General features: G+C 42.2%; 2 protein-coding genes across 4 annotated transcripts in view; one reads left to right on the plus strand and one right to left on the minus strand.

Moving 5' to 3' along the window:
• Nucleotides 1–14652, plus strand: part of N4BP2L2 (NEDD4 binding protein 2 like 2) — a 479674-nt gene that overhangs the window by 88698 nt on the left and 376324 nt on the right. The gene's annotated exons all lie outside the window — the stretch shown is intronic.
• The window catches only part of PDS5B (PDS5 cohesin associated factor B), a 265724-nt gene that overhangs the window by 10700 nt on the left and 240372 nt on the right, over nt 1–14652 (minus strand). For all 3 annotated transcript variants that reach the window (XM_050937113.1, XM_050937114.1, XM_050937115.1), the window contains 3 exons: nt 4072–4520; nt 3856–3957; nt 288–429 (listed from right to left, as the gene is read on the minus strand). In XM_050937113.1, coding sequence (XP_050793070.1) covers nt 288–429; nt 3856–3957; nt 4072–4520 — 693 coding nt within the window. The remainder of the gene's footprint in view (nt 1–287; nt 430–3855; nt 3958–4071; nt 4521–14652) is intronic.

Here is a 14652-nt window from a genome sequence, read left to right on the forward strand (position 1 = left end):
ATGCTGAGAGAAGTAGGGTCTTGAAACAAATTTTTTGGAAATTTACGGAAAACTGAAAGTGTCTTGACAAAAATAGACAATTTTCCCATAAAAAATTTCAATTTTGCAGAATTCCTATTTTTCACCAAAAAACACTCATGGAAAATTCTCACCAGCTCTCCTTATAAATATATCTTTAGAGCCAAAATATACACTATCAAAATCTGAAAAGTGAGTTTTTGCTTATCAACATTAGGAATAGAGGTACCACATAGATCAACAGAATACATTTCAAACATGTATCTTACACTGATCGTCGAAACTTCCTCTTCCTCCATTACTTCTTCTTGGGGAATGTCATCACTGATAGGAGAACTACCCTGAAATATATCCATCTCTTCACTAGATTCATTTTCTTTACTTGCTGTTTGTTTGGTGCGCCCAGCACGGCTAAAATTAAAAATCGTAATAAATTAATTTTACAGCACATAGTCTTTAAGCACACAAAAACTCTGCAATGGAAAAAAACTTCCAGCTAGCCTTTTAAACAGTTGTTCTTAATTTGCTTCCTGTAAAACTTATAGTATAAGTGCCCACCTACTTTTATCTGTAACCAGAGGGTAGAGATTCTATTAGGCTGAGTGATTTTGCAACCAAAATTACTCCAGAATAATATATCAGGAGTTCAAGGTATTTATGAGGACAGACCGTTCATATGTTTAGGACTATTTATGTCGAGCTTAAATTGGATATATGTTTCTTCCCAACACCTTAAGTCAAATTGCAGGCCAAGGGGTGTTTGTTTTTTTTTCATATCAATAACCCTTAAGAAATGATAGCTGTAGCTCAGTTATATTGTTGGGTTTCATGGTTCTCAGGTACAACATTGGTTTTGTGGTAAAATGAAAGACAAAAGCACCATCTCTCTCATGGCAGAACACTTTTCACAAAACAGTCACTCCATATCTGATCTTTCAATACCTGTCCTCAAGGGAAACCTGCACAACACCTTCAAAAGGTATGCTTAGGAACTTTGCTAGACACCAAAAAACATGGACTTAATCACTGGTTTTGTGGCTTATTATAACACTTTGTAATATACACCTCTACCCCGATATAACACAATCCGATATAACATGAATTTAGATGTAACACGGTAAAGCAGCGCATGCGCGTGTGCACACATACGCGCTCCAGTGGATCAAAGCAAGTTCGATATAACGTGGTTTCACTTATAATGTGGTAAGACTTTTTGGTTTCTGAGGACAGCGTTATATCTGGGTAGAGGGGTACTACATGGCCTGCTTACCCTTAATTGCCCACTTCAAACCCTTTATGCATAACACTAACCCCCAATTGCCCACATCATTTTGAGTGGCCACATCCAAAATGCATGAACTCTTCTGCTTAGCAATCTGATTTTTTCGTTCCTAAGTGAAGTACTTTGCACTTCTCTGTATTGAATTTCATATGAATTTTCCAATTTGTCCAAGTCCTGTCCTCCAAAGTGCTTGCCATCCATCCCAGTTTGGGGTCATCCACACATGCATGCTATCCACTCCATTATCCAAGTCATTTTTGAAAATACTGAATAGTATCAGACCTAGAACTCACCCCTGCAGGTCCTCACTAGATACATCCTCCCAGTTTGACAGTGAACCATAACTACTCTTTGAGTATGGTCATTCAACCAGTTGCTCACCCATCTTTAGTAATTTCATTTCCTTACATTTACTACATTTCCCTAGTTTGCTTATGAGGGACTGTGTCAAAAGCCTTACTAAAAATCAAGATATACCATGTTTACTGTTTCTCTCCTATCCAACAGGCCAGTAAGCCTGTCAAAAAAGATTAGCTTGGCATAATTTGTTCCTGACAAATCCATACTGGCTATTCCTCATAACACCATTATTCTCTAGGTGATTATAAACAGATTGTTTAATTATTTGTTCCAGTATCTTCCCAGGTATCGAAGTCAGGCTCACTGGTCTATAATTCCATGTATGCTTTCATCCCCTTTTTAAAGATAGGTATTATGTTCGCTGCCTGCTAAACCCAGGATTGTGAGTTCAATCCTTGAGGGGGCCATTTAGGGATCTGAGGAAAACCAAACACAAAAAGAAACTGTCAGGGACAGTACTTGGTCCTGCTAGTGAAGGCAGGGGACTGGACCCGATGACCTTTCAAGGTCCCTTCCAGTTCTATATCTCCATATATTTATTTATTTATATATTAACTTTTTTAGTGAAGACTGGAGCAAAACAGCCATTCTTGATGTCAGCCTTCTTGATGTCATCAGTTATTAGCTCTCCTCCCCTGGCGAGTAGAGGACCTACACTTTCCTTAGTCTCTCTTGCTCCCAATGTATTTAAAGAACTTGTTCTTACTTCCTTTTATGTCTCATGCTCAAGCCTCTCTCATTTTGTCCCTACAATCCTGTGCTATTCTTTTGTACTCCTCTTTGGCAATTCATCTGTTTCCACTTTTTGTAGGATTCTTTTCTGATTTTCAGGTAATTATAGAGTTATTTATGTAGACATATTGGCCTCTTACTATTCTTCCTATCTTTCCTTCACACTGGGATAGTTTGCAGTTATGCCTTTAATACTTTAACTTTAACCTGAGGAACTGCGGAGTCTCATGAACTCCTTCATCCCTTAGATCTTCTTCCTATGGGACCTTACATTCCAGTTTGCGCCCCTCCTGCCCCCTCTCCCTTTTTTTTTTTAAAAAGGCCATTGTTTTTATTCTGCCGTTCTTCCTTCTTTCTTTCCTTAGACTCACAAAATCTATCATTTCACGATCACTTTCACCCAAATTGCCTTCCTTCTTCAAATTCGCTACCAATCCCTCCCTGTTAGTCAGATTCAAGTCTAAAATGGCTGCCCTCCTGGTTATTTCCTCCATTTTCTGGAACAAAAAGTTGCTCTCAATACATCCCAAGAACTTACTAGAAATTTTGCATTTTGCCATACAACTTCTCCAACCAATGTCTGTGTAGTTAAAGACCCGCATTACTAAAAGGTCTTATGTTTTGGCTATTTCTGTTGTTTGTTCTAGAAATGCCTTATCAACCCCTCTTTGTACTGATCTGGTGGTCGACAGTAGATGTCACACCCATCTTTGATTCCTTTTAATTTTACCAATCTCACCTTCTTCTGGACCTGAGACAAGTGTATACATTCTTGTTATATGATGCAACGCGCCATCCCTGTCCTTTCTGAACAAACTATATCCCTCTATACCAGGGGGTAGCCATACTTGCTGAATGTCTGAGCCACATATGATAATTTTCAGAACTTCAAGAGCTGGGCACACCTGCCAGTGCTCAGGACTGTTAGCCGAGGCTTGGGGCTACCCCGCAGGGCTGAAATCCCAAGCCCCACCACCTTGCTGCATGGCAGAAGCCTTGCCAGTCTAGGAGGTAAAGAATGGTGTGTGTGGGGGGGGGGGCATGGCGGGCTCTGCGTGCCTCACTTTAACTGTTAAAGAGGCACATGTGGATCATGAGCCAGGGTTTGGCCATCCCTGCTCTATACCAATATACCAGTCATTAAACTTATCCCACCTAGTCTTCGTGATGCCAATTAAACAACAATTTAGCTTATGTATTAATATTTCCAGTTCTTCCTCTTTATTCACCGTACTCCTGTCATATATATTGACTGAGCTTCAGAAACCTACAGTTCTACAGGTAACTACGGAGAAGTGAGGCAAACCATGTGCCTAAGACCTTGAGGAATAGTAACTCTCTGTAGATTGTAGCACATCTTGTATAAAAAATATTAACCACTGAGATGGTCTCCAAGTAGATAAAGCCTGACCTTTCAATAGGAAGGCTAGATGAAAATTCTGAAGGTTACATTCAGAACTTACCCTTTTTTTTGCTGTGATGGTGGTGTTTTTGGTGGCCTTCCTCGTCTTTTCTGTGGTGTAGACTGTGTTGATTCAACTGCACTAGTTTCAGACGGTTCTACTCTGTTTTGAGGGAGACCCAAATTGCAAAATATCAAATTATAGTTAATATCTAAGGTGTGTGTTTTTTTGTTTTGTTTGTTTTTTAAGAATGCACTTTTAAGAAAAGAGACACACCTTTGTTGCGCTCTTCTTGGTGTCCTGTATTGCCTGCCTTTTGGCTTCTGTTCAACGTTTTCACTTTGCCCTTCCTCCTCCTCCTCTTCTTCTTCCTCCACTACTGATGCTACAGGCACTGCTTTTTTTCTGCCCCTTTTAGATGTCTTTGCTGCTGGTTCTTCCTTTGGTGTACCCCCACTAGCTGCTTTAGGAGGTCGTCCTCTTCTTCCCTTCTTTGGTGGACTGTTTTGTTCATCCTCACTTTCTAATACATCTTCCTTTAGCCTCTTTTCCTCTGGCCACTGTGGTTCATCAGATTCTGAAACAACTGCAGCTCTCTTCCTCCCCCGCTGACTCCCTCTAAGTTTCTGTTCTTGCCCCAATTTATTCAGGTCATCTATGCCTAACTTCTCTTCTGAGTCTGTGATGGTTGCTTTCTTTCTGCCTCTGGGCTTCTCCATCTCTGACTGAAAAGATAGATTAGGTTACCTTTTTTAATGAAACATTTTAATGATCTTATTTAACTAAAGTGATTTTCAATCCATAAAGAACAGTAATTTATGGAAATTTTTCATCCTCAACAAATAAAGCCTTGAAGTTAAGGTATTAGAGTAAGATCTTGCACCACACTTCAAATACCTTTGCAAGGGTACAAACATATACATATATACATAAATGTTGACAAGATGACAGAAAATATTCTAAAGAAGCTGGCTATTAAGGCCTACCAACATGTGGGGCCTTGCTCACTTGGATTCTCATTTGTGAAAATATGCAAGTAACTGGATAACTATGACATTGCAAAAATACCCATAATCCTATTCTTTAATGGTGGTAAAGGACCAAGATACAGTATCTTGTCTGGTTTTGTATAGGAGGAGCTTGCAGAAAATAGGTTACTTAAAATAATATGTAAATTATGTTCTCTAAATACAGTATTCCCAGTTTGATACTTTTGGTGTTGGGCTCAGTATAGCTGAAAAATTATAACACTTGATCTCCCTACCAATACACAAGACTATATTATATTTAGACCCCCTACACACAAAAGGGAGAGCAGTCCAAAAGGAAATTTACATCATTTTACACCAATAATACATTCATCAATATATTGCAATCCAAATATAATGCTTAAATGCATACTGACATCTGCTCTGTCCCTATTTGGTTGAAAGCAGACATGATCACCAGTATGCCATTCAAATACAGATTGGACGTTTCTCCTTTCAAACTACCCAGTGAAGACTTAAATTAGTAATCAGAGATTTTATGAAGAGAAGTCTCTGCTCCGGTACCCAATCTTTGCTCAAGAAAAAGGTGGAAAGCCCAGTCAGTGAGAAGGAGTTGTGAGAAAGAACAGGGAAGCCTACAGGACGAGATATTAACTAGAAGACAATGACTTGGTTACTGTTTATTTATTTATTTATTTTAAGTTACTAGTTTCCATAACTATTGTTCTTTGAGATGTATTGTACGTGTTCATCGTATTGTAGCTCTATGTGCGCACCAGTGCACAGTTCGAGAGTTTTTCCCTTTGCAGTATCAGTTGGGGCAACATGAGCACCCCCCAGTGCCTCACACACAGTGCACATGCATAAAAGGCAGAGCTGCCCTGACACCTCTCACTACCAGATAGATTCTGATAGAGAGGGTAAGAAGGCAGGGTCATAGAATGGATATGTGCAACAGCAGCTAGAGAAAGCTTACTAACCATTTTTTACAGCGACCAGATCACATTTTCTCAGCTTAGCCATGTATATCTAGTTGTGGTTCAAGTTACCAGTCCAAATTCCAAAACAGAGGTGGAGTCTATTTGAACAGGGATTGGAGGATTACTTGTCCAACTCTGACATTGTCTCTAGACTGGTGAGAGATTACGTAATTAGAGGTAAATTTATGACACGAAGACCAGGTTGCTGCTCTGCAAATGTTTAACATGGGAATGTGAGCCAGAAGGGCAGCAGAAGCTGCTTGGGACCTAGTTGAATGACCTAATGTTCTAGCTGGAGGCATCACATCAGCATAAGTGAATACAACTGGAAATCCAAGGTGAGAGCCTTTGAGTGGATAGTGGGCAGCCTTCTATTCCATCTGCAAACACAATGAACAATTATGTCAAAGACCTAAAAAGGCTTGGTCCAGTCCAGATAAAAAGATAAAGCTCTTCTAACATCTAGATTATGAAGCCTCTCCTCACCTTATGGCCATGAAGCTTTGAGAAAAAGGTCAGCAAGAAGATTGCTTCATTAAATGGAAACTGGAAACCACCTTAGCAAGAAACCTTGGGTGAGGATGAAGATTCTCTGTGAAGAAAACTGTATCTGATACTAAATGTCCTCAGTTCCCCCACTCTGGTGGCTTTCGTAATAGCCTGAAATGCAATCTTTATAGAAAGGTTCAAAAGAGAGCAAGTCATTACAGGTGCAAAAGGAGGACCCACTGGCTTTACTAAGGCTAGATTAAAGCTCCATGGGGAAACAGGATCCTGCATCTGTGGAAAAAGTCTGTCCAAGCCTTTCAGAAATTTAATGGACTTCAGATCTGAAAAAGAGTGATTATCAATAGGCCGGAGGAAGGCTGAGACAACTGTGAGGTGCACTTGCTAACTGTTGATGCTTTAGGGACAGAAGATAGTCCAAAACATGCTGAATAAAAGCAAGGCCTGGGAAAACTGTTTTCACTCTGAACCAGCTGGAGAACCTCTTTCATTTTGCTAAGTAAATACTACTATTTAGAAGCACTTCCAGGACCACTCTGCAGATGTTAGCCATGAAGCCTCCAGAATGTCAGATGAAGGGTCTGTAGACTGGATTGAAGGAGACGGTTGTGATTAGGCAAAATCAACAATTCGCGTAGCAGGAGTGACAATAGGGGGGTCAATTGACAAGGTTAACAACTACAAGAACCAGTACTGATGGGGGCATACTGTGGCGATCAGGGCCGGTGCTTCCATTAGGGAACCCTAGGCAATTGCCTAGGGCGCCAGGATTTGGGGGTCGGCATTTTGAGCGCTCCCCATGGGGCACACAGGAGCTATTGGTTCCGCTCCGGTCGCGCTGCCAAAGAAGGATCTTCTGCTGACGTGCCGTGGAAAACAGTGGCAGGCAACTGAGCAGCTCAATGACTGCCGCTGTCGCTTGTGGCATTTCGGCAGAGAGTCCTTCAGAGGCGCGATGGGAGCGGAACTGGAAGCTCCCGCACGCCCCATGGGGAGCACACAAAATGCCCCCCCTCCCCGAATTCTGCCTATGGCGCCAGAAGCTCTGGCACTGATGAGTAAAAGATTAGCCCTGCCCTACTTGATTTTGCACAGAACTCTAGGCACGCAAGGGATCAGAGGAAAAGGTTACATAAGACTGTCTAATCACATCAGTAGAAAAGTCTGTGTTAGTAAACCAGGGCTGGGGCCCACTTGAGAGCAAAACAGTGGCACTTACAGTTGTGTTTTATTGCAAATAGATCCACTTGAGGAGTTCCCCAGAACTAGAAAACAGAGATGCTATATCCAGACAAAGGGACCACTCATGGTGATTGAAACAATTTGCTTAGGTCAAGGGTCCCCAATGCGGTGCTTGCAGGTGCATCTAAATGTGCCTGCGTCCTGGCCAGCGGTCAAGCATCCGCCGAAATGCCGCTGAAATTCAGCAGCATTTTGGTGGTGATGCCTCTCGGTGATGAAAAGGTTGGGGATCACTGGCTTAGGTGGTCTGCGAGGGTTTTCTGGATCCCTGGAAGGAGAGCTGCTTTCAGAAGTATAGAGTAAGCAATGCAGAAGTCCCAAAGTAGAATCGCTTCCTGACAGCAGTGAAAATTTGGCTTTTCCTTGTTTACATAAAACACAGCCCTTATATTGTCAGTCAGAACCAACAAGCCCCTTCCCCTTGATGTGTGGAAGAAATGCCATGAAAGCTAACTGGGTAGCTCTCAATTCCCTGACATTTATATGTATCCTTAGATCTTGGGAGACCAGAGACCTTGTAGCTGTATGAGACCCAAGTGAGCCCCCCAATCTAAGTCTGAGGCCCCCATAACTAAAGTAAGAGATTGTTGAGGCAGGGAAAAGGGAACTCCCTTACAAAACTTTGGCAGGATCTGTCCACCAATCTAGGGAGGATAAGATTTGATTCAGAATCCAAACTGTCAGGGCCATATGGTGCTTCCTTGGTGAATACACCTCAGCAGCCCTCTCACTCTCTGAAATGTAGATACCGAACTAAGTAAGTGCACACTGCCATGTTCCCTAGCAACCTCAAACAGCTTCTTATTGTGATGAGGGAATAGGTCTAAGTCTAAAACAATGCCTTGCCATCATGTGAAATCTTGCCAGTGGAAGGAAGACCTTGGTCCTCATGGACTCCAGGACTGCTCCAACAAATTCTATTTTCTGTACTGGAGACAGGACAGACATCTGTGTTTATCAGCAAGCCCAACACATTAAATGTAGATTGGATAACTTCTATGCTGGACAACAACTGCAACCTAGAACAGCCTCTTATTGGCCAGTCATCCAGGTAAGGGAAGACATGGACTTCTGATCTCCACAGTTATGCTGCTATCACTGTCATGCACTGTGAATACTGGAGCAACAGATTGCCAACGAAAAAAGGGCAGGACTGTGAAGCTTAGAAACTTTCTGTGCCTCTGATAAATTGCCACAGGGAAATAAGTGTCCTTTATATCAAGGACAGCATTCCAATCCTCAGCTCTAAGAAAGGACTAATGGAAGCTAGAGTGACCATCCGTAATTTTCATTGCATTAGGAACTTATTTAATGCTCTCAGATCTAAAATAGGCCTGACATACCCCCTTTGCTTTCAGGATCCTGAAGTATCATGAGTAAAACCACTTTACCCTGAGCAATGGAGAGACCACTTCTATAGCTCCTACAAGAAGTAGTAACTGAATGTCTCACAACAACACGGCTTCATGGGAGAAGGTCCCAGAGGAGGTATGGGATAGACAAATTGAAGGGTGTATCCCACTTCCACTGTGCTTAGAACCCACTGATCCTTGGTGATGTGAGCCCAAGCATGAAGGAAGTGGGATAGGTGGTTTGCAAAAAGCAGGGAAGAGAAAAATGGCATTCTTGGATATGGTACTCTGCCCTTGACCAGTCTGTTAAAACGTGCTGTTGGAGGATTCAGCCTGCCTTGATGAACTGGCAGCTGCAGAAGCAAAGGATGGTGGTGGATGTCTTTTGTAACCTCTACTCCTCCTCGGTAGGTCCTGGGCTTATGAAACAAACCCTGGAAATCACTGGGTCTGATGTGGATGGAAGGACTCTCTCTTTTCCACCAGTGTATAAATCCCTAGAAACTTCAGAATCACTCTTGAGTTCTGAAGACTATTCAGGGTCTCACCAGTCTTTCCCAAGAAGAGTGATGGCCCATCAAAGGGAAGGTCTTGGATTGCTGGCCGTACCTCTGAGAGGAGACCACAAGACTGCAACTATGAAGACTGTCACACAGTGATGGCAGAGGCCATGCAGCAAGCTGCAGAGTCAGATGCATCCAGACTAGACTGCAAAGCTGTTATAGAAACCAACCTGTTCACCACCACCACCTGAAATTCCTGTCATCTGGGAGCTTGTCCTTTGTCATAAACAGATAGCTAAGGGTTAATGTCTCTTTCACCTGGAAAGGAGTAACCTGAAACACCTGACCAGAGGACCAATCAGGAAACAAGACTTTTTCAAATCTGGGTGGAGGGAAGTTTGTGTCTGAGTTCTTTGTCTTGTCTCTGTCCCTCTGGGCTATGGGAAGGATTTTTCTATCTCCTGCTTTCTAATCTTCTGTTTCAAAGTTGTAAGTCATCTGGGAACTTGTCCTTAAACTCTGAAAGTATATTTCATAAGGTAAATCTGTAGCATCCCCAACAGAGCTCGCTGGTTTGCAGTACAAAGCTATAACACTCCTGTGGAAAAAATCTTCTTTCCAAACAAGTCTAATTTCTTAGCTTCCTTGTTCTTTAGTGTTGATGCCTGGTAACCAGGCCTCTCTCTTTTGTTAGCTGCAGATATTACTAAGGAGCTCAGTGATGCATTATTGTGAAAGCGTTTGAACCCGAGGGGGGAACATAGTACCTCCTATCCATGTTTCCTCTAATATTTCCCACCCATGTGCAGAATGAATTTTGTTATGTGCACCAACATGGAGGTGATGTCAGACATCACCTCCATGTTGGTGCACATAACAAAATTTATGTGGTGGGGGTAGGGCTGAAGGGTTTGGTGTGTGGGAGAGGGCTCAATGCTGGGGAAGAGGTTTGGGATGCAGGGTGGGAGGGCTCCAGCTACTGGGGTGAGGCCAGGGATGAGGGATTTGGGGTGCAGGATCCAGGGCTATGACCAGGAGAGAGGACTCCCCCCAGCTCTCTCCCCCCACAGTAGCACCTGGGCTGGGCGAGAGGCACCTTTCCCCTCCATGGCAGCTCTGGGGCTGTGAACACAGAATAGGTGCTCCTCCCAGGGCAGGTCCGGACTAGAGCTGGGTTTGGGCCATGTGTGCGCCCCAGCCAAGTCTGGGCTGGGATGCCCCGACTTTGACGAGGTGCCCCTACCCTGGCCCTAACAGAGTTGGGGCTGGGGGAGTGGCGGGTTCCCTGATCGCCTGCGCAGTGTTAAGAAGGCTGCTGCGCGCCTTACAGGGAACTTGGTCTCCTTTCCACCCTTTTTGCAGCAGGTGGTAGAGGGAGTCTCAGATTCTGGAGAAGGGGGTACACTGGTAAGATCATCTGCAGCTTTCCCCTAGATGATACTGTTTTGAATTGGTACACTAATTCCAGAATCCGACAGTCCCACACAGTGTGGAGGCGAAGCAATGAGAATCAGTATCTTTAGCGCTAATGCTAGGTGAGACTCGTGAATTGCCAGGGGTGGTACCAAGGAATTCAACAACGCTCTCAGAGCTTTAAACATTTTAGGAGTAGACAGTACTAGGAAAGTGTTCCCATCTTGCAACACTGGAACCTGAGGTGACAGCAATAAAGTTTGCCCTTCGGAAATTGGTCTCAGCTGGCCTGAACTGTCCTCTGGAGTCAAACTCCTGTTCTAAAGTGTGCTCTCGGCAGCATTTCCTTTTTGACCACACCCGAATCCTTGGTAGAGCTCAACTTCTTTGCCCTCAATTTTGATGTGCCATGTACTGAGTCCTTAGATGACTTGCAGTACCTCTTTTTTTTTGGCACCAGTAATATCAATCAGCCTGCCTCTCAGTACCAGCAAGGCCAGAGGATCACTGCTGACTGATGGCACCCAGACTGAGCAGGATGGCTCCAAAGGAATGCAGAGCACCATTTCCAATAGGTACTTAAGTCTGGCTGCCTTGTCCTTTTGGACAGGGCTTAAACCCCTTACACATACTGCAGTCAGTCACATGAGACTCCTCCAAGCACTTAAGGCCGCCAAGGTGACAATCACTAACTGGCACAGGTTTCAGGTTTGCCCAAGAGTGGCAGGTCTTGAAGCCCAGAGAACATGGTATAAGTATGGTACCAATACCAGTACCCAGATGGGAGCTAGTGACAGAAAACTACTATTTTTTTTTTAAACTTAGCTAACCTAAGCTAACTAAACTATACAACTACTCTATAACAATAATGGGGTCTACTACAATTTCTACCAAAGAAAGAAGGGACTTGCACAGGTAAGAACAGGAGCTCCAACAACCATCATGGGTGGTAGGAAGGAACTGAGGTGGATTGGGGTGGCCTAATGCCTGAGTGCCGTGTGTTAGGCAGTGGGGAGTGCTCATACTATCCCAATAGGTACCTCTAAGAGAAAAACATTCCAACAACTATGCACTGGAGTGCATGCGCGCTTACAGTGGAACAGACATGTGCAATCACATGAAAAACCGCCCATGTTGTTCTCCTATTACTATTACCGTTTACTATACACACTTGTCAGATCACATCTAATTTTACCAGATAGTTAAGGCTGCAGTTGAGTTTTCATTAAAACTTTGGTTTGGGGCTACCCTCTCAAATCCAGTCATACCAAGCCCACAACTAGCGTATTAGGTATGTCTTGAGGTACAATTCTTCAACTACATTTGAAGTGATTTGGACAAACACTGAATTGACACCTTTAAAATCTAAGTACTTGACAGCATTAAATGTCAACTACAATCCTTCTCCCAGAAAAATCAGTTCTATACCGCTATTATCAGAAACATCTTGCTGTTTTCATGTTCAAGAGGAGATACAAATCCTTTAAAAAGTGCAGAAATATAAAATACTGAACTTTTATTCTGGAGGTCAGTTATTTTCTCCATTTAACTTTACTGGTCACTCATATATCCTCTTAAATACTGTGTCAGCAGCTGTATGGGTCTCAGTCTCTCAGACTTGGTTGAGAATCACAACCATGATACATATAAACGTTTTAAAAAACAGTTTTACATAGTTAAATCTTGATTACATGTAATAAATAAAACGACAGCCCATGATTTAAAATCAGGTCACCTCATTAAAATTACTGTTTTGCTTCCCTTTCCCCACTTCAATTCCACAATCATTTTAACAGCAAGTATTTTCAAGAACTTCAGTAGTAAGAAATCAATACTTTATAGCACGTTTAAAATGGGATTATGTCTGTTCAGATGGCATATGGAATTAGTTCTAGCTCTGACATTGTGAGATAAAGACTAAAACTGGGTCAGAATTCAAGGTAAACGGGAAAGGCAAGATGGTTACCAGAACGACACAACCGCAAGGTCCATTATCTTGAGAGTTACCACAAGGCTTAAAAACCACTATACTCATCTGGAAATGGAATTCCCTTTTTTTCCAGTAGCATGGTGCATTAGTTTATTTTCCTGGTGGTTCACAAATACTATAACATAAAATGGTTACTAGTGCCTCAGACCAGGCAAAATATAGGTTATTTACCTGACAGAAGCTTTCAGCATTCCAAGCAACCTGGGGCAATCCACCCCAGCAGAAGAGCAGCAGCAGATGTGAGTGGGATAAAAGTAGCAAGGTGACAATGGAACAGAAGAGGCAGTGGTAAAAAATAATATCTCTTGGATGCATTGCTTTCAGAGAAGTGAATTACAGTAAATGTGGTGTTATTTGGACTACGTTTTAGACAAATTGTCAGATATTGTTAAAAACAAACTGAGGTAGAAGAATTCTTCATGGTGGAAATGCAGAGAATTAATGTTACTGTCACTATGTGACAATTTTACTGAGCTATTTGAACTATTTTATAAACAAAAGAAAAACGGTATAATCAGTATAAAAAGAACTGTATAATCATTACTAATGGCACTGATTTTTTCCTGCACTAATTTTCTGTGCTATATGAAAGGAAGCCATCTTTAAACTGTGGTTAAATCAGAAAAGTGAAAGCAAATATATCGAGGTTTCATTTTTATCCTGTTTCTGATCTCTATATCAAACATGCTCAGTTCATAAATATGAAAGATGTTTTCAGATCTATTAGAAGACTTTAATACCACTGACCATAAGAATTTGTGTCACCTGCAGGGTTTAGTACAGACAGGCTAATCTCCATCTCAGTTCTCAGAGAGCTTTGATAAATGACTGATCATCTATCCCCAAAAGCTCTTACAAATTGGGTCTCCTTTAGGGTAATAATGCCATTCCTACAGTAGAATGTGTATCCCAGCCTAATGGCAACACTACTCTACCGTATCCTGCATTTGGCAGTGATATCACAGAGAAGTTTCATTTATATGTTGAACAAAAGGAAAAAGCCTTTATTCTGGACAAACATCAAATCCCTTGGTGATAACACATGTTCATCACCACTGACTGACTTCCATCTTGTAGATATGATTGAAATCACTGAAAGGAAGCAATGTTTTAGTTTCCAAAACAACAAGCAACAGTTAATCATATTGAAAGCTGGTGAGAGATCCAGCATGACTAAAATGGCCAACTGACTTTGATCTACAAAATCAGTGGAAGATTGTGACTCGGGCTTCAGCAGCGTCCACACTAGAATGCAAACTTTTATGTATGCTGTATGTAGATGTTTAAGTGCACATGTAATTTAATAGCCATTGCTTTCTCCCTCACTTCTATAGTAAAAGAGGTGTTCTGAAACTTGGTGGTAGTTGACAAGCACTCTATCAAGGTACAATTATCTGCGGAGACAGCAGACGTACATGTTTTAGCTGGCACTCTCTCCACAAAAAGCAAAGTTCTGAGAATGCATGTCAATGAAAATCACAGCTATCTAACTTTGCCTTAATCAACGTAGGTAGCAACAGGCATTCTCAGAGACCCAACCAAAGACAAAGAATGGATGGCAGTCAATAAGGAGCACCTAGCTTTTGCTCAAAATGCTCTGGGACACAAGCCTGAAATCCAGATCTCCCCACAACAAAGCAAACTGAAAAATCAGCGCTCAATTAAGAGAGCAAGGCAGTCTGGAGTAATCAGATTTCATACCACATGAAAGTCTTCAGGCAGATGACTACTTGTGCTGTGTAAGGATGAGACCAAATAATATTTCTTGGCTTCAGTCATACCTCTTCTGTGCAGCAGTACAAATTATCTATACAAAAGATAATCTGACTCTCAGTAGCTCTTCAGCCAACTCTTCTCCATTCACAAGGCTTAGCTGTTTTA

This window comes from Gopherus flavomarginatus, chromosome 1 (assembly GCF_025201925.1).
Source record: "Gopherus flavomarginatus isolate rGopFla2 chromosome 1, rGopFla2.mat.asm, whole genome shotgun sequence".
Classification (NCBI taxonomy): Eukaryota; Metazoa; Chordata; order Testudines; family Testudinidae; genus Gopherus; species Gopherus flavomarginatus.